The sequence below is a fragment of the Neodiprion fabricii genome, chromosome 3, assembly GCF_021155785.1.
Source record: "Neodiprion fabricii isolate iyNeoFabr1 chromosome 3, iyNeoFabr1.1, whole genome shotgun sequence".
Classification (NCBI taxonomy): Eukaryota; Metazoa; Arthropoda; class Insecta; order Hymenoptera; family Diprionidae; genus Neodiprion; species Neodiprion fabricii.
In genome coordinates this window covers 1,004,518-1,026,565 of record NC_060241.1, presented here as the reverse complement: position 1 = coordinate 1,026,565, position 22,048 = coordinate 1,004,518, and the positions used below count along the sequence as shown (strand labels likewise).

The following is a 22,048-nucleotide window of genomic DNA, read 5'->3' as shown; positions in this document are numbered from 1 at the left end:
AACCAAGAGATCAACTAGGTGCCCTCCGGTTCGGCACGACACCGATGCTGTGCTGAAAACGACGTTGACCGACGTTCCGTAGAATATCGCGCGTGCTCCCCGTCAGTGATCCTGAAGACCCTATCCACCGTTCAGTGAGACACCCTAATAAAGCATGAAAAAGAGACTCTCGACGGCACCGCGAGGTCTTTGACTAATTGAATCGCGGCACCGAGTGCGGTGTGTAATATACCTAAATCATATTCGAAACAATGTTCCTCAAGTGTTAAGTGAAGTGTCGGTTGATGAACTTGCGACGATTATACCAAGACTTGATGAAACGGGGTTCCGCGATGGAACCGGTGAAGCGGTCCCACCTCGAGGACTGAGGGTGTCGCCGTGCGACAACGGGTGAAAATATAAGGCCTGCTCGGGAAACGGGGCCTCATAATGTAACCGATGGTCAGGTCGACCAAATTCAATTCAGAGTACAAGTGCTGCGCTGCGACTGCACGTCCAAGAGAAGTCGAACGGTCTTCGCGAGGATGAAAACACGGTTGTCGACGGTCTGACCTCACCCCTGAGGTGGTAAGCAACGAGTTTCCGACCCCGAAGACGATGTCCGGCGTGGCCGATTCAGGGTCGCCGGACCGGCGGCTTCGCCATCTGCGGGACGGAGACGTTGTCAGCGACTGCGAGAGTGACACGAGCGAGGTGCTGAGCGTCGGCAGCGAGTCGACGCCGGCGACGGCGGCAGCGGTGTCGTCCAGTCTGCAGGGAGCGGACGACGAGCTTCGCGAGGACACGAGCAACACGAGGACCTCGATGACGTCCTCGCCCCCGGGTTCGCCAGCCTCCTCAACGAGTCTCTACTACAACGTGCACCCGCAGCTTCGCTGCAGCCGGGCCCCGAGTCCCGGCTATGGCCAGGGTCCACCATCCCCGGGGGCGTCAGCGCGGTCTCCGGCGTCTTCGAGCGTAGCGGCATCGTCGCCGGGTCGTGGAGAGGCCCAGGATCCGTCGACGCAGCACCCGCGGTTCGGTCCGTCGCTCTCGGCGCTGACGCAGACGGGCCACCAAATCGGCATCCAGGATTACGCGGGCTCGAGGATGCCGGGGTGCCACGAGCACGTCGTCGGTTACCACCGGGCCCCGATCACCATGCCCCTCGTAACCCGGCTCTCCCTCTCGCCGCCGACGGTTGGCCGGCCGCTTTCTGTCGGCGGGTTGCAGTCCCCGGTCCCCGCGATTCACGGGCCCCCCGGTATTCTCCAGGGACCCCAGCACCTCCAGCCTCCTCACCCCCAGGGCCTCCAGCACGTCGGCGTTGCCGCGGCCCACCACCACCTCGGTCCCCATCGGCTCCCGGTCAGCAAGCTTCTTCAGGCCTCGCCACCCCCCAGAGAAGTCAGCCCCCTTTCGCCCCGAGAGGAAATGGCGCGGACCGCGCCTTCGGGGAACAACAACAACAATAACAACAACAATAACAACAACAACAACAATAACCTGCAGCATCAGGGCAGCCTAAAGTTCAGCATAGACAATATCCTCAAGGCCGATTTTGGCCGCAGGATCACCGACCCCATTTCCCTGAAGAAGTCCAGGCCCAAGAAAACCCTCCAACGACCCATCGACCTCACCAAAGACTTCCTCGAGTCCTCGTCCGAGTCATCGGAGAGGAGCGAGCCCTCGACCACCGGCGCTTCTCCCGGCGCTACCACCAAGTCATCCGGAGTACCTCCCAGCCCCGGCGCCACCACGGGGAGCAACGATCCCGGAAAGCAGATTCTCTGGCCGGCCTGGGTCTACTGCACGAGATACTCGGACAGGCCTTCTTCCGGTGAGTTGATACACGCGGTTCAAAAGTTGTTTGAGTGTCGTTATTGGGCATGGATGTCGGATCGGACAGGCCTTTCGATTCTCAAACCTAACGTCCGCCCTGCAGCCCGCCGAGGTCCATTACTCGGAGTCCCGCGTCCCTCGGGCGCCATAAATCTTATTATAGGTACATAATATGCCGAAGTCACGAATGTAGAGCCAGAGGCATTAGACACGTCCACGTTTATTCATTACGATGCGATGACAAAGTCCCTACTGACGTATAGGTACGAGTATTATACACGAGACGTATAAAGTCACGTTTTAATTGAACAGTATCATCCGTTATTTATTCACGTCCACATTCTTCGCCGTGGCTTCTTATTATTTTTGTTATTCACAAAATATTTATCGGTTCTAAGTATATATATGTATATGCGATTTGGGTTATCACGTCGTTCGATGGTCATTATTGTCTGTTGCCGATTGAAATGCAGCCCGGCTGCACGAGACAACGATGGAATTCGAACGACGTCAGACAGGCGCATAATATTCTAAACACCTGTGATGTGCACGGGATGTCAAAATTCTTGTGACTTCTTCACGGAGGGATGCAGCCGCCGCCGGCTCGGAGAGTAAACACTCATTATTTCGAGATCACGTACAGCATGAGAGAAATAGTTTTTCACAAGCGAGTCGAAATTGCACAGACGACGGTCAATGTTATTCTGCACTCCTCGAACAAACACGCGTGGCTGTGTGTGTATGTATACATACCCGAAAAATGTTCAGTCCGCACTTATAGTTAGTAAGTAGGCGCACACGCGTTTAATTACCCTGAATGCCAGGAGTCGGGTGACGATGGTGGCGGGTCATTAACGTGAAATTAGTTGTAATTACAAACGGGCTGTCATGTCGAGAGGAGATGTAATCGCGCCTGTTGGCATATACCGCGTATTACGCACATACACAAGCCGCAGCCATGCAGGTCCGGCTTACAAATTACACAAACTATGTGCCAACGTCGAGTTGTGCGTGCGGCGTGTCGACTCGAACCTGGACGACATGTACCTATATAACCCACCTAAGTCGGCTCGTAATGTCTCGATTTCCTATTTTTCTTATTCTCCTCATCAAAATTGAATACATAATGTGCATTGTATACGATGAAAATTAATCAAACTACCGTACGACCAAAATGAAACCACTTTTTCTCCCGCTACATCAATTCCCGTTGTAGTAAACGACCACGATGACACACGAGTTATACCGAGCTTTCGAATAAAGCATCAGTCGTTGTGTTGTAGGTACGGTAGTCCTTTCGAAGCTGAATATAACTCCTTGATTTCGACATTTGATCACGGGATGGAGTACGCCTGGCGGAGCGAGGCAAATACTGTAGTACCAAAAGATCCGGGATTGGAAAAAAAGAATTCACAGATATTAGTAATAACAATAATGGCGTGATTCCGTTATCCGACGCTTATGTAGTATCACGCGATTTCACGCTATTTCTGCATTCGGTGTTACGGAGTATGCCGTATACATGCATAAATACGCGCGCGCACACAAACGCGCACACACACACACACACACACACTCGGAATTGAATAGAGGAAATATAACGCGTAAGTAATCGCGTGTCGTCGACGCAACGTCAGACCGAGAGCAGGCAGGATCACGCGTGTAAATTGGATCGTACGTGTTTCCGGAACGTGACGAATTTATCCCGAAGACAGAACTGGGCCCCGTTCCTTAAGGTTAGGCTGCAGCCGAGACTGAAATCGGGGAGAATAAATCACTCTCGGGAGTCTGTCAAGTATAATAATGCCACGTACCAGAATTTTCGCCTACACTGACTGTGCAGTGATTTGAAGGGGGGAACCGAGATAAAGAATAAGGAGGAAAAAGAACCCACAGAAATCCGAAGCATTGATCACCGTGTACACCTGGTATGTGAGGTGCCTATTCTAATTCGGCCATATCGCATAAAACCTCGGTCTCAAATTCTGACAGGTTGATTTTCTCATTAACACTTTTGAGGCCTCGAAATATCCTCGGGAACGGGAACGTACGTCAGGTGCGAGAATTCTGCGCCTTCCTTGTACCTACCCAAGTGCCCGATTCATGTCACGCGATAATAACGTGAATATGATAGACGACGGATGGTTGTAGTAGGTGCGAAAACTCGACCCGCGTGAGTTTCACCGCGCGACGATTTAATCAGGCTTCCCGTTTCGAAAGAATCATCCACGAGTCCCAGAGTCTCTAATAATTACGGAAAATTACTTATGGTGCAAGATAATATTTCGAAGAAAGCTACGTTCTCTTAGCCAAGATGAGCGATTTCGATATCATATAATACGGTCTTGATGTGTGGTCAGAAAGGTTATCCTGTAAAAAATTAACGGTGTTAAAACTGAACAAAAGTGACCGGTTTGAACTACTGCGGAAAAATTTTCCTCGTTAGCTCAGAACCTGAACGACAAATAGTGTTGGATTGGAATCAAATTGTATTGGATCGACGCCGGAAAGTATTGTATAGAAGTCCACACCGCACTTTTTTTTTACAGTGTACAGAATGATGATTCCAGGGTGAGTGAAATGAGATAAAATATTACGAAGCTTCGATTCACGCTCTTCTTCTTCCAAAAGCCTGTGAAGATATCTGTGCATTACCTAATGAAGTCGATTGTAAAAGTTGTTAAGCAAGCGTAGGCACGAATTGAACCGGTCATACCAAAGTTGGACTGTGTAGATGTGTAGATGTGGAAGTGAAACGAGAGAGAGAGGGAGAGAAAGATGCGGGTCGAGTGGAGGAGGAGGAAGTTGAGCTCGCGGTCGATTGTCGGTTGTCAACAGTGATAACGTACTACGATACGACGTCCGGAGTGGAGTGTAATTACGTGTATGCATCTTACGGTGCGTACGCACCGAGCACACGTTGATGGCAATGCCACGAAGCGATGATCAGCAGCCGAGGACGTGGATGAGAATGAGGAGGAGGAGGTGTAGGAAGAGCAGGGCAAAAAGGAAAGCAGACGGAGGAGAGAGTCGCCCACGAGTCGAGGGAACGAGCACCCGAAATATAATAATTAATTAATCTCCCTTAACGCGGACTCCTCTTCCGCTGGCTGCGGTGCCTAAACACTTTTCTCTCTCCTCCCGATTATCTTCCAACAGTTCCCTTCGCGCCCCTAATTCCACCGCCTCAACAAATTGATTCCGGCTTTAGGTGTTGGCCCCGGGAATTAGATAAGCCCCGCAGCACTCCCCGAGGGAAGGGATGATTTATGCCCCGAACTCCGTCGTTAACATCGACGGTTGCTGCAGCAGCCGGAATTCACTCTTCCAGCGGGTTTTATAATCGGGCGAAACGATCACCCACATCCTTATGGATGAGGTCAGATTTTTCAGACTTCCGAATCGATTCCGACATACACGAGACCGTTATGAGAACCTCGTGCTTGTGAAATTACCCCGTACCGATGAATATTCATCGCTATCGCGTCGGCAGAAATCGCCGATGGCGGCTCTGCACGGCTTATGGTGCTGGAAAATGTCAAAGTAATCAGTAATCGCCCTGCCACCGGTCTCGAGGTTGTGGTTACCTGCTCTGTGGACGCTGCATGCACGTACGTACTTAGGGGTGTGCATACCCGTTTTATTCAAAGTGTCAATAAATCGAGCAGCGGACAGGCAACTAGATTGCCTCGGCTGATATTTATATATTTGTAAATTCACCACCCGCGGTCACCGGCTTCCAGTCAGCTACTCAACTACCGCCGTAGGTATGTGAAAAAAATGGTAAAAAGGAGGAAAAAGAGAACAACACAAGCACTTTACTCCACCCCCATGTGTCTGCATACGTGCGAGTCGACCCACTGCATAAGCCGTGCGGATGAATCCCTTTTGATGGCCACCATAGGCATCCGCGCGCCGGCGCTTCTCTCCCCCTTCTTTCATAATAAAATCACGACGGTAGACGAGCTTGTCAAAATAGACAAACTTAGGGATGTTTTAGGGGCGTGTCTTCCTTCATGCCGCGTATCGCTCTCGTCTCACCAGTCGACATAAACCACTCAGCTCGTTTTAACGAGATATACTGGTTTCGGTTTAACATGCATCAGGGTTTGGGAACAGGACCACTATTTCCAAATTCAAAGTAATTATGAGCTTTCATAACAACTTTATCCGTGATAAATTACTCGTCTTCAAATATTGGTTAGTATGTGAATTTTGTGTCGATTATAGGCAATTAAATTCCATCAAAAATGTACTCGAACAAAAATCGTGTCATATCTTGATAAGTCGGCATTAAAAAATCGCGAATCGTAGAAAGATTCCAAAGAACTAATTGAACCGGTTAATTTAATGTCCGCGACCAAGTCTACGAATTCATAGTATATAAACTGCAACACATGATTACCGACGACTTGGAATAAACACGCGGATTATCCCGTATAATTCTGACGGTGCAGAAGAAGTCCGCGTTTATCACGCCTCTATTAGAGACTTGTGATGAAGATTCGAGATAAGTACAGGGGATCGTTCGAGAAGTTGTAAAACCGATCATTAAGTGTTACCGAGTCCCGAGATCCTCTCCTCATCTCGAGCCTGATTCCCGACATGTGACTACAGAAGAGGATGTCTGTTACAGAAATGAACTAATGGAGATATTTGACGTCTGTGTCGCGTTTCGAATAATCGCGAAAAGATCGGAATGCGTATCGTCGTCGGTGCGTGCACCCTGACGCACCCTCGCCTTTTCGTTCCGTCGGGTCTGTCACATCCCCTGTCGACGTCGGCTTCGACTATGCCAGGAATTCAATTCCCGGGTGTGCATTTTCCGCAGGGATCAACCGGGCGAGTCACGTTGCCGCTTGTTCTTCCCTCCCGATTTTCCTATCGCGTCACGAATGGCGAACGAATCGAGGGGTGAATCTGGTTTCACGAATGAATATCCAAAACTCCGAATCAGCTTTTTCTTCTAACTCTCCATTAATTGTCGCGCCCTCGATGCAGATGCTCGGAATTGTCTCGAATGGGGTCCTCCCGTCTTGAGCAGCCGCATCTCGGTGGTCTCCGCACCGCCACGAGCCACTCAAACAACTCGAGAATCCTCATTGTCGTTCATCCTTTCATCCGACACTCATCGGACTCTCCTGACAATGCCTTTAAACATGTTTGAAATTCAACGTGAAAAGTGTTCAAAGCAGACCTGCCAACAGCTGGCCACAAGGGGAATTCGTACTCAACTATACGAGCGATCGCTAAGGTAAGTCTATCAGTTATTGACACGCTTAGACCCAATTATTGACCCTTTCATTTTCCAAAATTATAAATTGACGGGACAAATCGAGAATTTTTTGATGACTAAAACGAATTACTAGAGGGTTAAACACTACAAATGTATTTTTCGGTAAACTTGGAACCAAGAATCAAACGGATACAACCGAAGAAGGTCAATAATTGGGACAGGGTGAATAACTGGTATGCTTACCTTACAACCGACCCAAGATTAAGCCTGAAAAATGTCAAACCGATCTCTCCGAAAGCTCGGAAATCGACTCATAAGGTAAAAACCGTCATCCCAGGCTGCTTTTCACGGGACTGAGTAACACCTGAGACACATCGAAGCACGGTGACGATCGAGTGTCGCCTTGCAGGAGCCCAAGGGTCATTCGGGGGGCTTGGCGACAACTGGAGACAGGTCGCGTGAGTCGGGCCATAAAACGGTTCGGACATAGGAGTGGTGCAGAGTGGTGACCCGGGCAAAGGCGAGGACGGATATTATGACAGAAGCCCTGGCGTCGAGGATCGGAGACTCCAGGTGTGGGGAGAGAATTTAGGACCTAGAGTATCTGGAATTCTTTTTCCCGTCTCTTTTCCCCTTCGGGTTTGTTGACCCGGGCTCGTCGGCTGTGCCTGTGAATCAAATCCACAGAGAACGGACAGAGTGGTGGTGGGTATTATGGTTTAAACGGAGAGACAATTCGAGCGTAGCTGGTTGTTGATATTGCGCAATTGACGAATTTATGTTCGGACTCTTGTTTTCAGCAATCAAAACCCAGCCGGACCTCTGAACTATCCTAATTCGCCCTTTGGCCATGGCTCGTTAATTTATTACAGACGAAAGTAATGGAAGGCGATCGCGCAACGAACTAACGATGAAAACTTGGGTACCTAGAACGAGTTTCGAGTTGGGATGCGGCGCGTTATTACGCCGGGAGGAGATGTTTAATTATTGAAAACGTTTATTATCCAGCCTTTATGAACGGTAATAACTATCAGAACAATCGTAGTCACAGACTGGCCCCGGAGACCCGCATGCGCCACAGTCGAACCGTGCATGCGTGGAACGCCATACGCGTATTACAACAATACAATGTGAACAGTGTCCACTTCATACGTGAAATTAGCTAGTAAATCTACATTATTAGCCTTAATAAGCCGAGACCGCCGACTGGCTCGGATGGAGGGGAAGACTCGCCTCGGGCTGATCGCCGCGTCAAGGTGTGTGGCAAAACCTTTCCTTCCTTTCCTCGTATTATACAAGACCCCGCGTGCTGCAGGCCGGCAGGTATAAGTAGACGGACGCGAACGTTACACGGTCGCTAGTCAACGTTTCATATTGTCAGCAGCTGACTTTGTTGCCGAGTAAATTGTCGTTCAAAACTCTTCGCCAAGATGCACTTGGATGGTGAAAAAGAAGCATAAGGCAAGGCAACGCGAAGAGGAGGTACAAGCTGCCCGTGCATCCTGAATGACTCGAAGAGAAGGCCGGAATGGAAGGGAGAGATAAAGAGCGCGGCTTCCAGCCTCGGTGATCCAGTCCAGGTAGCCTGTGATTAAGCTCTTGACTTTCGCGGTCAAACACCCATCTTCAACCGGCGTGTATAGACCGTCAGGCACAAACTGGATTACCGAGCTTTGTTCGGTACGGCTATTACGCCCACTTCCTTCCTTCCTTCTCTTCTTTCGATATTGTATTTCATAAACCGCGACTCAAACATGCGTAAGGAATAAAATCAAGGAGCTGGTGTCCAGTCTCGGAGTGAAATTTGCCAAAGTGTTCTTCGGGTGATTGAGAAATTGCCACCTGCCAGATAACCTGCAGGTACAAGACGTAATCAGGAGACGAACTAGTTTGGGATTGAATCATGCAGATCCGGGTCTTGACCGAGTGCTTTTTTTCCAGCGCATCTCGCGCAAGGTTATACTCTTGAAGAGCAGGTGAACCGACGTGCATCGAATCACGCCCTTTCCTTGTACCGGCATAGAAACAACAAGAGCTGAGCGTTTTCTAATTTCGGTTATCTCAACACGCTTCGGTTGCACGACGTGTCTTCGGGTCTCAGTCGGCTCGTGCAGGAGTGGAGTACCTGAAGGAAGAGCGTAGATCGAGAGAAGTCGGATAGTGAGTGGCCGCTAGGGTAATAACCAGGATATGAACACTCGCTACTCCCCTCTACGCGCTATTCAAAAGGAAAATTCTCCGTCTGGAGCCTTCTTTCAAGATAAGGGGGGCTTTGGTAAAACTGTTATTAATCGGCAGAGGTCGCCACAAATAATGGATTACCAACTATTTTAGTGATAGTATGAAATATTCTACAATATCGTTGGTAGAAACCGTTATTATGCTGGCTACAGTTTGGGCCAAGTCCGACGAATAATTCGTCCGTGAAATGGTAGAGTGTCCATACCCTGGTAATAACTAAAACTGGTCCCCCGCCTCTGGATACCAATTGCCGGTTGTTGGTCCACGAGGTCGTAGGACAGGAGAGAACAAGTGCTGTTTCAGCTTCAGGGCGGTAACGTACGTCGTTCATGGAACAACGAGGCGTTTTTCAGATGCATCCGATACGACTTCGTCAATCCTGTCACAAGTCCCCCCTGTCTTTGAAGCAGCAGTTCCATTAAAGATCGTCAGTTTTATAGTTTTATAACCCGTGTCGCTGCGCACGGACATAGGCAAAGAGACCCGTCCCTGCTTCTTCTCCACGTGCGTTGTGCGAGGACGTTATTAAACCGAAGGAAACTTTTCAATCAACCAATCCTTTGATCAGGCCATCAATCGAATCGATTTCTCCCTCAATTTCGCAATCGGGGGTCGCGTAGGTACCATTGGTTCGGTGAATGGGTCCTGCCGTGTCATCCGGACCCAGCTCCGAGTTTTCAGAGTTCTTATTAGGCCGAGTGAAGCCCTGAGCGGTTCCTCCGCGTCGATGAAACCGGCCTCCTCCGACACCACGAAGCCGCAAGTATACCCTGTCCATCTTGAGCCGGACCGAATGGAACCGATCCGGGACTGACAGTTGAATGAAACCGGCAATTTTCGCGATCCCCACCAAGCTGAACGAACCAACTCCGAGGCTAATTTCACTCTGATTCACATGCACTGTCTTTGTGGCCTTCCGTTTATGTCCAAGGACCACCCGATAATTCCCGCCCTCCTAGCTGGCTGGTGGAACGCGTACAAAAGGCTCCATTCAAAGGACGCGGAACAACGTCTCTTAACCCCTTCTTCCTCCCTCGTTACGCCATTCGAACGAGGCCCGAGTTGCGGCTGCACGGAACACGTACCCGCTAATGGGATAATAATACCGATCACGTTATGATATCCCTAATGGCGGTATTATCGATTAATCGATTAGCCGAGCCGCGGTTAGGGCTAATTCCCGTTTGCCAAACTCTTTCGAGATCGTTAGCCACCGCCCACGCGCTACGGAGCGAGTAGCAAGAAGAATAACAGGAATAAGAAGAAGAAGGAGAAGAAAAAAAAAGTGGAGAAGAAGAAGAAGAGGAAAGTTCGAAGAACGGCCGGCTGTAGGAGCAATATTAAAATGAATAAAAAAAAAAAAAAAACTTCGTTGTTCCCGTTGGCATTGTCGTTCGGAAGAAGGTAAGGTACTTAAACGTGCATGCAACGCTAGGTTCGCGCATACACACATTTGCCGAATGAATGAGCGAGGTGTTTAGCTGATGGCTCGTCTGGAGGAGTCTGACTGAGGAATAACCCGCTGAGGATTATTAACTGCTCAATAATTCACTCGCGCGAATGAGCGTTGCAACTCTCGCTGCCCGGGGTTCGTACTCTGCACAATGCATATACGTATACTATCTTTGGAAAACTAGCGATAGGGATTTATGACACGGCCGTTTCACCGCGAACGCGTTCGCTGCACTTTTGCCCCCCTCGCTCTTCTTCTCTGGAACTGCACACTACACGCCGTGTATGTAATTTCCCACCCATCTTTCACTCTCATACGCTTACGCAGTCACCTGTGTGATTCCTTTTCGAATCACTTTGAGGCAACTGCGATCATGCAATGTTGAAAAAAGTAGCAAAGTCTAGGCGAAGTTAAGTAACTCGAGGTCATTCGAGATCGACGAGACTGAAACTAGCAGCCTAACGTTCTTACGTTCGTTCTCATAAGGTAGCGAAGTCCGAAAATCAGAATATTGTGAAATACTTTGAAGTCCCAATACTTGTATAAAATTACGAGGATGAAACTGAATTGTATTTTTTTCATTCCAAAAAGTTTAAAAGGTTCTGCTACCAACTTTGGCTGCTAGCCTCGACTTCGTCCGATATCATGTTGCAAAGTTGCAGAGTCGTAACGACCTCGGGTCACTCGAGGTCGTCAAGTCGTGTCGGAATTGCTCAATCCGTCAAAGACTCTTTTGAATTTGTCAGTAGTCCAAGCGCGTCACGTTTTTCCACCAGTGATGGACCACCACGTTGGCTACTCTTTTCCGGGTTCGGCTACTTGGAATGAATAAAAATTGATAAGCCTGTCGCCCGGCGTACGTGGAAACCGAGCTGTAAAAATACCACCTCAAATAAAGGAAGAAGAAGTAGAACAAGTAGAAGGGAAGGAGGCAAGAAGGTCGTTCGCTGAGGTGGGGATATTGGGGTTGATCTGTCATTCGGTAATTCGGTAATTCGGTAATTCGGTAATTCGGTAATTCCGTCGGTCGGACGGTGTCCATTCATGAGAGTGTCTGTCGGTGGATCGCCGGGCATCAGCCGCATCACCGACAACGGCAGCATGAGGATCGTTCGGTGATATACAGAGAAGCGAGTATAACAGCTATAAGTATAAGCCGGGTCTTCTTGGGTGGTCCATCCGCCGGAGGACCGCACGCAGTGGGCTGCCCTCTGTACAAAAACTCGAACTCCCCCACCCCGCGCCTTTCTCATCCCAACACATGAGGAGGCCCCGTCTGTACGAAGACACCAACACCGTCGAGACGTCGGAATATCTCTCAATCTAGCCGACGAATTCCGCCCGGTGCCTAACCAACGCTAGCGACTCGATGTTTAATGTGCCCTTTAGTGTGACTCATGTGATCCGCTCGAGGGGACCCCCCGGCCGCCCCCCCAACTCTTTTACCCGGGATCTATACCTTCGCTCACAGGCTGAAATTACCATTTTTTTCATCTCTCTCTCTCTCTCTCTCTCTCTCTCTCTCGCTCTTTGGCCCGTCAGGTTTTTTCAAATCCTCGTTACTTTGTCAAAAATCATCGTGGGGCTATTTTTCAAACGGTTAGTCGAACCACCAAGCGCCTGCTTCGGAACCCTCGCTGCGGAATATATCCCCCTGTTTCTTTTCTGTTTTTTTTCGATCAAGTAGTACGATTTTTCACAGATCACTGATCATGTGAGGGGTGAAATTAACATTTTTACAAATGCTTGTTGATTGTCCTCAGCGACTGTCGAAGGCCGGTTTAACCGAGATGTACACAAAGTTTGTTGGGTTTCTGCTTCAAGACAGTTTTTCGACAATTACAAGGAAAGTATCCCAGGTCGATATCTCCGATTTGATATCTTTTGTAATATGTTAAAGTAGATTAAAAAATAAGCGTGACATATTTTTTTTCTTTCTTCTTATCTACCATTGAACACTCTGCCGGAGTGAAAGCAACCTCCAAAGTACAGCACGTCAAGGGACGATTTGGCAGTTTCACCCACAAGAACATAACATTTTTTTTAACCAATCCAACTGGAAAATTTTTCTCATAACGAGAAATGGAAAATGTAATTTTCTCAATAAAAAAAAAATAAATAAATAAACACGAAAAACTGCGTAATCACCTCTTAACGTGCCTTACTTACATACTTTTGAAAAAAACCACTTGCAAGCATTTGTTCTCGAAAAAAGTGTAATTTTTTTGAATACTCGTTATTTTGTCGAAAATCATCGTAACTTAACTTTTCACACTACTACTCAAAATTTAAACCTTTTACTGCGAGACGGTTTCACAAGATGTTGACAAAAAAAATTTTCCCCAATTTACTCAGCGTTCAATCAGCTACTGCAAAATCTAGCATCGAGATATTCAGTGTTTTTATCAAACCTCATCCACGACGAAGATAAAAAAATCGTATAACGATTTGAAATTCCTATATCTTTGTTTCAAAATCCACTTCGAAAATAAACGTATAAAGTTCAGATTCGATCAGGTGTATTTCCAAATCGGACGAACCGATTCAGACGGTATTCGCCATGCGACAAGTGCAAACCTGTTCGCCGCAATTTTTCGCGAACGCCAAACTCCATTCAGGAATTGATCGACATAATGAATTGACAAACATAAATATCCCTGAAGCGCGAGGAAGACTTCGTCGCCTTGTTATCTGTCCGATGCAGCCGGCGCAGGGAGTGCCGCGAGTTTCATTCAATTACAGATAGATAACGTATACGTACGTACGTATGTACATATTTACGGTTATATGCACGATGCATGCGGCCGCAGACGTACGCGTATAATGCAGTACGACTTCATGAATGCATGAATGGAGCCGAGCAGAGAGAATATAGAGACTCCTCTACGAGCCTCGGCTACGTTCGTTTCATTAGACGGTATTCAACCGTCAGAATTATACATTCGCTCAAAGGAGAAGGAATTTTCGATTAAATTTTTTCTCAACCACGCAACGGTCGTTGCAAAATTATTGTCATTATTATTATTACTGTAATTATTTTTTTTTTTTTTTTTTATCTACTGAAATTAAATAATGGGGAAATAATTGATTATAAAAAAAAAACAACACTTATTAGTGATATTTCGGTGATACCAGAGTGGATTTTACGAATGTAATTTTGGTAAAACCGGTGTGGAGAAATTTCACAACTTCACCGAAGAATTGAGCGTGATTACCTTGGAATATCACTTCAATATCGCTGTTTTTAGGATCCACTGAAAAAATACGTTAATGATACGATCGTTCTATTTCTTGCTCTTAGAGAATCGCGGTAAGAGGATAGATTAAAAGCGTCTTTATTTGCGATTAGAACGAGCGATAATTGGCAAAACTCGGGGCTCGTTTTTGTACGTGGATTCGTAGCGAAAGAGCCGATATATAACATATAAAATTGATTGAGAGCGTTGCTCGAATATCGCGATACTAGGATCGTTTATTAATTTGATCCGTAGGATGATGAGCCGTAATTGTTATACCTTGTAAAACCGTATTGTAAATTTTTGTGGGCCACTGGTCGTCGTCGTTGGCCACCTGCCGTAACTCAAAATTTTTACAACTCGACGAATTAATTAAAGTACAGTCAACAGCTACGGTTTTATTACTTTATTGCCGGCGATATGATAATGATCGTTACTATGTCGTAACAAATTATTACTGACGACGATGTCGATGCCGACTTTGGATCCGTAATAACAACGCAGGACTCGAGAGGGCCGACTTTAAGTGCTCGAGACGCATGATCCTAGCCGTAGGACCCATCCGAGCTAACGAACCCAACGACTTTCGTCGTCTTCCCTCGATCATCGGTCTCTCCGGCACGACCTCAGGATCGCGGCCGAATGTTTTTTCCTCCTTCTTCGTGTTCCTGCTTTCTTATACCTCGGGTTTTTCCCTGTTTCTTTTTTTTTCTTCTTATTTCTCTCTCTCTCTCTCTCTCTCTCTCTCTCTCTCTCTCTCTATTTTACCGGGTATACGGAACACGCGACGACCTCGATCATTAGATCTGGGCAAGATACCGGATACAAATACTCGCGGGCTCCTGTTCCCGGATCAACTAGCTCGATCGCCGAGCTCGTTTATTCAAATAACCCAAAGACGACGAAGATGCGGATAGCTTATAGGTGCAGGCCTGTTTCTTCACAGATTGTGGATCACGTAAAAGAACCAATTTTTCTTGGTACCTACCAGAATCAGTCCGCATGTTTTATTAGATTAAGGAGGTTGTACAGTCGAGAATCAGGACTTGTTTTTGATAATTTTATTACGAGATGCTCATCACGTCAAATTTTTATCAAAGTAGGTATTACATTCGAAAGCTGCGATCTTTGCTTTAGTAATGCGAAAAAAAATAAATAAATAAATATTTCACCATTTTCAAACAGTGATAAATGAAAAATCGATCATACTTTATAGCTAAGAAGTGATAAGTCCTTAATTCTTCAGGATTTATAATGGATAGTTAGACACTTAATACACATCCAGTTATAGTTGGAGCAAAAAACGTACTGATTTTCGTCAACTGTGCAACATCCTCAAGCCTTACAGCTGAGAAGTAACAATTCCCTACAACTTTTCAGGACGTTTTTTTTATTTACACATAGTTAGACACATTTGTCAAACAGCAGTCGCAAGCCAGTCTATCCCATAGTTAATAATTCAATTCCGCATCCGCTTGATCGTCCATAGCTGAACGCCGAGTCCCTAATTTGGAAAGAAGGCGGGCAAACAGAATAGAAGAGAACAGGTGAGCCGAGCTCCTGTTCGACATAAATTTAAATCCCAACGTCCCGAATGTCAACGTGGCTAATTCCGCGTTGCGCGGGTGGCGCCTGGAGTCCTTCCTCCACCTGTTCGCCCTCCCGTAGGAACCCCGACTAGGAGGAAGAGAGCCAGAGAGCAGCTGACCCGGAAGACCGGGAAGCGGTCAACGGGGCTGTCATCATCCTGCTTGGAAAACCGCACCGCCTAGCCTTCCGGGCGTCCCGGCGTCAGGATCGAGCGTCTTTGGTAGCGTCTGTGCGTCGTCTGGGCATGAAACGAGCAATTCAATGGAGTTGGACATCTGGTTTCCACGTTATTCACTCCGTAACCGCCGACGCCTCTCCGTAACTTATCCGCCGGCGCAGTCCGCAGTGGCGTTTGTTTGTTTGCATGCACCAAGAGCTGCGGGTAAGGGTACTACGGAGTCGGTTAAATGATTTCCAAACTCACTCGAACCAACCGCAGCAGTCCCAGTCGCAGTAACGACCGGCGTTGCACGCTAGACGACCAGGACGACGAGTGATACGCGTGTATTTCAATCGTCGACTAACACATACAAGCCTGCACACGTCCCCACGTATAAACGAGGAGGACAATTTTTTTTTATATACCCATAAAAACTAATACCCCAAGACGTTTTTCACCATTCTCGGTGACACATATTTTTCTTCCTCTCCTTTCGTTACGGGTGAAAATTTGTCGATGGATATTTTTCGTCGAAAAAAAAAATGAATTTATTATCCAACTGAGGGAATTATTGTCATACTCGTCGTACAATTTCGCATGTTTTTGATAAGAAATAACAGTTTGAGGGGGGGGGGGGGGGAGGGAGTAAAGATTGAAGTAAAAAAGAAAAAATAAAATTGCAAGCGGAAACCGAGGGCCTCACCGCAATGTCCCAACAAGACGACGCATGGTGATAAATAATAATTATATTACGGTGAGACGCGGTCTGGCGATCGGTTTGTTGTCGTATACAGAGGTTGGTCCATAGAGCGAGACAAGAGACCGGATCGTAACTCACGTCTCGTTGGGAAGGGGCGATAACTCAGAAGGTGCCTATAGTAGGCTGGATGGTAGCTGCGTGACATGATAGTCGGCGTTTACCAGAAACTAGACATAAATTATGGGGTTTTAATCTAGCGTTATTAGCGCACCGCTCGAGCGATCTGCGCTCTGCGCTCTTCGCTATGAGCCATGCGCGTATAGCTCGTATTATAGTCTTCTCTAATATAAAAATAATAAGATAGCTAGGCCATTCTTCTTCTTACGCGACCATTAATTTATTTTGCAGTCGCGCGCGTCCCGCTGAGTTCCACCTTTATGGGCCATTCCCTCCCTTTCAAACCCCCCTCCCTCCTCTCTCTTTCTCTATCTCTCTCTCTCTCTCCAGTGAATGGCATACGACTGGCTGAGCTGTACGACCTTCTCCGGATACACGGGTTGGTATATGACGAGCGGTTTTTGCGCCCGATCCTCCGACCCTTTCTTTCCTACTCGCGACCATCGGTGACCCGGCCGCTTTTGACGAGCCAAAAATACTCGCGTCAACTTACTTTTTCACTTATTCATTGCCGCTGCATGCACTTATCGTTGACGCTTATGCGCGCAAACTAAGGATAATTGCAAACGGTTGGCACAGGTGAATATTCTTCTTATAATTCTTCTTTTACTTCTTCTTTAAGAGAAATCAATTCTCCAACGATTTTTCTCAGAGAACAATATGTATATGTCTTACGAAAAACAACTGCAAGATGAATCGAATGTAATTACTCGGTGATTGCAAAACTATTTAATTGAATGCAATGTACTCATATACATGCATAGATCATTTGAGAAGAGGACTAGAATACTTTTGAATAATGCGTAAAATATAATTTATTGGAATAATTTGTTTGAGTACGGTTGACGCAACGTTCGGTTGTTGAAATTTATTCATGGTTCCGATAGCCGCTAACAACAAGCTAAAAATAATCGACGCGTTGATTAATCGAATCCAAACAAATAATCTAACACGACTCGATTGAATCGGTAAAAATTAATCAATTAATCGATTATGTCGTATTTTTTTGAAACGGCGCATTTGAAACGAAAATTAATAGCGGAAAAGTTTTTTGTTCATTCAAAATATTCTTTAATTTCACAACAGGTTTCGTTCAGTAAGATTAAATTCAATAAATTTTCACCAGAACGAAGAACAGCCGAATGGAATGAGATTGAATTTAGCAAGGCTAGCGCAAGAATGGATGTTTAGGAAAAGTTGTTTTTTTTTCGCAACTTTAGGATTGTCTGAAATTGAGTACCGAAACCAAGCAGTAACGAAACAGCAACGTTCTCATATTTTTAGAACTCAGCTTTTTCAAAATCATTCTAAAATTACAAAGTGACGATTTATTCCCTAACGTCTCGTCACGTTAGCGTTACTAATTGTAAGACTTGAGACTCGTCGAACGGATGAAGCGCCACGTCAGAAGCTCGATATTTCAGGATAATGAAGAGAAAATGAAAGAAAGAAAAATAAATAGATAGAATCGTAGAAGTTTCAGCAGGATCCGTGATCCAGAGGTCTGAAACCTAACTCTCCTTGTAAGTGGAATGAATCTCCCGGCGCGAATTGTTGGAATTGTATACCGTAAGACTGCTGTCATACATTACGGTTAATTAAGTGTATTTAATTAAACTTGTTGCTCGATTCTCGAGCGCAGAAACTCCTACCAACAAGTCCTATTCTCTATTATCCTTCGGTTGCGAGAGAGTTGTGCCGTACCGCCTTGATGGCTAATGACTTCGGCTTCGATTCCAACTACGGCTGGCATTTCTATCGCATATACGACGATTAACAATGCCCGCTGGCAAAAGAATCTCGACTCTCGACGCTTGAGCGATCAAAATTGCCCGGAATGCAACATCGAATTCACTGCATGCGAAAAAAAAGAAGCTACGATTATCAATTTCCACCATGGCATGAAAAGATTGTTCAGACCGAAGGAAAGGTCTTGGAAAAAGATGAGCCTTATACGTTACGGGGAAGATTGCGATCAGTTGATTTTTCACTGTTATACGGTTTTTATAATTTATGGAGAATCGTGAATAAAACTTTTTTTCTTATTGCTTACATCAATCATAATATCAATTTACGTCACTAAGAAGACCCACGCTTGTAATGTCAAGTCGATGTTTGAGAAGTCTATCTGACGATCTTTTCATTATTTATTGAATCTCATAAAACAGTTGTAGTTTAATATGAACTTTTAATTTAGGATAATAAGATTCCCGGATTATACATTGTTCGGTTACGGATCGTGATCTTTGAGTTGAATATAAATGCCAGGAAAGAAATAATAATTCAAGTGCTACGACGTTTTTTTTTTCACAAGTTCAAAAAAACGCTCATATTTTTACATAATCTTTCTTTTGGCCTGAGCAAACTTTTTAGATGCTGCCACGGTGAAAAATCCCAAATTATTATTTACCGAAACACCCTAGTAGGTACAGATATTCGAATAATTTTTACAATCGAATCGAGCAATTTCCTAGGATTTCTATGAAATCCTAGCCGACCGGAGAACCTGCGTGACATTGGACAATTGTTGGGGACCCTTGTATAGCTGCTCTACAGGGTTTTAGGATTTAACGGAGCTGCTTTCGAGGTTTCGGCTACGGTCGTAAAACTTTTCGGCTAATTGGCAAACAAATAACAATATCGTTCATCCGATGCGGGGGTCATAATAATTATCATAATAATATAAACAACAACAAGGCTAATTTGTTTCCAGTGCAACACGATATTAAATAACGAGCTTGCGTATAGTATAATAATAATAATAATAATAATAATAATAACAGATATAATGCCGAAATCGAAAACCGTCGCTTCGATCTACGACTTCGCGGGATGATTGAAAGCCGGACTTGAAGGAGATCTCGATAGGAATAAAAATGCCGCCAAGCAACGTCGCCGCTTAGGTTTATTAGACGAACCTGCGAGTCGTCGGATTTTTTTCGCGGTCTAGTCGACCTGCGGAGCAGCGTCGCGATTAATAGGTACGAGCCTGGCCAGGTTTGGATCGGTAATTACCCGGCAACTCGATCTAGGACAATGACATTGATCGATCGTCAGACTCGATCGCTGTACCAAGACTGCAAATGTCTTTCTCCATTGTCCTTTGTCCGGCACGCGAGAAGTACGAGTCTAATCTCCGATTACGACTGATCGTCTAAGCCGCCGCTGCAGCTGCTCGAGAGAGAGACAGAGAGAGAGAGAGAGAGAGAGAGAGAAATAAATATTAACAAACCTCCGCACTGTTCGAAAAATTCAATAATTGACTGCCCCGTTCGTTTGGACGATTTTCATTCCGACAGGGTGAAGCGATGTTATTCTGTCAGTCTGTTTGCCTCGAGTCGGGAAACGCCTAATCAGAGTACCGGAAGTAAAAATCAAAGGAGAAAAACTGAGAAACTTTCAAAGAAAATTCCTGCGGCATTCTGTGTCAACTCAAGTTCGTCGAGCTCTCGAATTCCTTTCTGCAATAATCGATTCTCGAAATTCCGTGCAATAAATTCTTTCAAACGTATCTTGATACTGAAAGATTCAACGAAACTTCAACAGTTGTTGCTTATAAATTTGATCGAGCATCATCACCGTTCGTTCGTGTAATATATCGTTGGCATCTTACCTTCTGCCTTCTTCCCTTTCACTTATTCTCTCTTTCTTTCGCTCTTTATTTCACAAAAACGAAAACCCCCGTAGTAACAAAAAGTCTCGGGTACCTGCGCCGTGCACCTGAGAGCAGCTATAAACCTAAGCGAATTAAGAATACAAACGCTACCTCTTTCCGAGAGGTTGACAGGCTCGAGCGCTGCTTACCCGAGTGTCCAAGCACCAAAAAAGCAATCCGAAATTAGGGGGGGAGGGACTTCCGTTCCTCGGGGTCTCGCGCTCGTCGCTTATGACTCGCATCTGTCTCTTCTTTGCCTCAGTTTTCTATTATAACCACTACACCGCCAAGAAAACCCGCGGAAGTGCCCAGCATTCTAATATACATATTATTTTATTGGAAACGAATACATGTTTCAGAAATGGCGCTAAATTTTCCTCTAATAGGTTGTGAAACGCGAGATATAAAAAAAACAAGAAGAATAAAAAACAAAATACGGTCAACTTGACAATCTGTATAAATGATACGCGAGGTATAACTACCGTAAGATTACACGCATGGGATACAAGAGAATTGAATTAATAAACGTGCCGCGAACAATAAATGAAACGATCGTAAACATTTCAATTATACCCATACCTGCCTGGGTGTATACAGCAGACTGTTATAATTACCAACTCGCCTCGGGGAACCCGTCGAGCGAAAGACGGATCCCCCGCATCAGACGCGCTTCAGCGACAGCAGCAGCACCGAAGCTCAAACATTCGTGAAAGGATCAATTGGTCGGTTATTCGAGTCTTTTGCCTCATTTTCTTATTTCTTTATTTTTCTAGTATTCGTTCAAATTAAAAAAAAAAAAAAAACGATACGAGTAAACCAGCGGAGGAATTTTTGCACTTTGAATCGCGAAGCTGAATGAATTTCGAGAGGTATTTCGAAGCTGGCGAATTCCTTATCTCGTTCCGCGCGGAAAAAGGTATATCATTTGGTCGAGGTGAAGAACGAGGAGGAGGGAATCCCATCGGGCTTCAACTCCGGATGAATATGGTCCACGAACTAAACGGACGGACGGACGGACGGACGGACGGACGGACGGACGGACGGACGGATGGACGGACGGACGGACGGATGAACGAACGAACGGACGGACGGGAGAACGGACGTCGGACCACCCACGCCGATGCATGGACCACCGCCGTCGCCTACTGGCATACATTAGAGAACCACGGAGTATAGAGAGTCTGCGGCCGTATTATAGACTGCAGCGTGGCACCGCGCGTTAGGTGCAGCAACGCGGGACGACGGGAGCGCAGCGCACGTACGACGGGCACCGAGCGCCTGCTCCTCGGCGGAGCTCTGATACAGTCGACACCCGTTTAATTAGCATTTGATACGCCCGCGCCCGAGTTGGACCGAGCTTGGCAGCTGCGAGCCGCGAAATTGGCGAGTTGCGCTAACTGCGCTAACTGCGCTCGACCCACCCGCCTCACCACCCTAGCTGCGCTATCCGCGCTATCCGCGCTCCGGGCTTCCCCGCGCGATTAAACACACCGGGATTACTCTCGAACGGTTGGAAAGGGTGTCGCCGAGGCTCTCGGCACTGCGGATTGAATAATTGATTCAAGAAAGATAAGGAGAAAGAGGGGAGGGGGGAGAGTAGCGATTGTTTTTTTAAACGGAACGAATCTTTCGGATTATTCGTTCGACACTCGGAACCGCAGCGTGCGAGTTTTAAGGCTGACGACCTTGAGGATGATGACTCGTTTTTGACCTCTCGATGGGCGAGGAGGTCAGCCAGTCGCTTTCAACGTAAATATGTGAAAAACGGTTGCCAGTTTC

General features: G+C 46.4%; 1 protein-coding gene across 2 annotated transcripts in view; it reads left to right on the top strand.

Moving 5' to 3' along the window:
• LOC124177943 (segmentation polarity homeobox protein engrailed-like) overlaps positions 1-22,048 on the top strand; it is a 37,873-nt gene continuing 15,825 nt past the window's right edge. For both annotated transcript variants that reach the window (XM_046560924.1, XM_046560923.1), the window contains exon 1: positions 1-1,819. In XM_046560924.1, the coding sequence (XP_046416880.1) occupies positions 598-1,819 (1,222 nt within the window). In that variant the 5' untranslated portion in view covers positions 1-597. The remainder of the gene's footprint in view (positions 1,820-22,048) is intronic.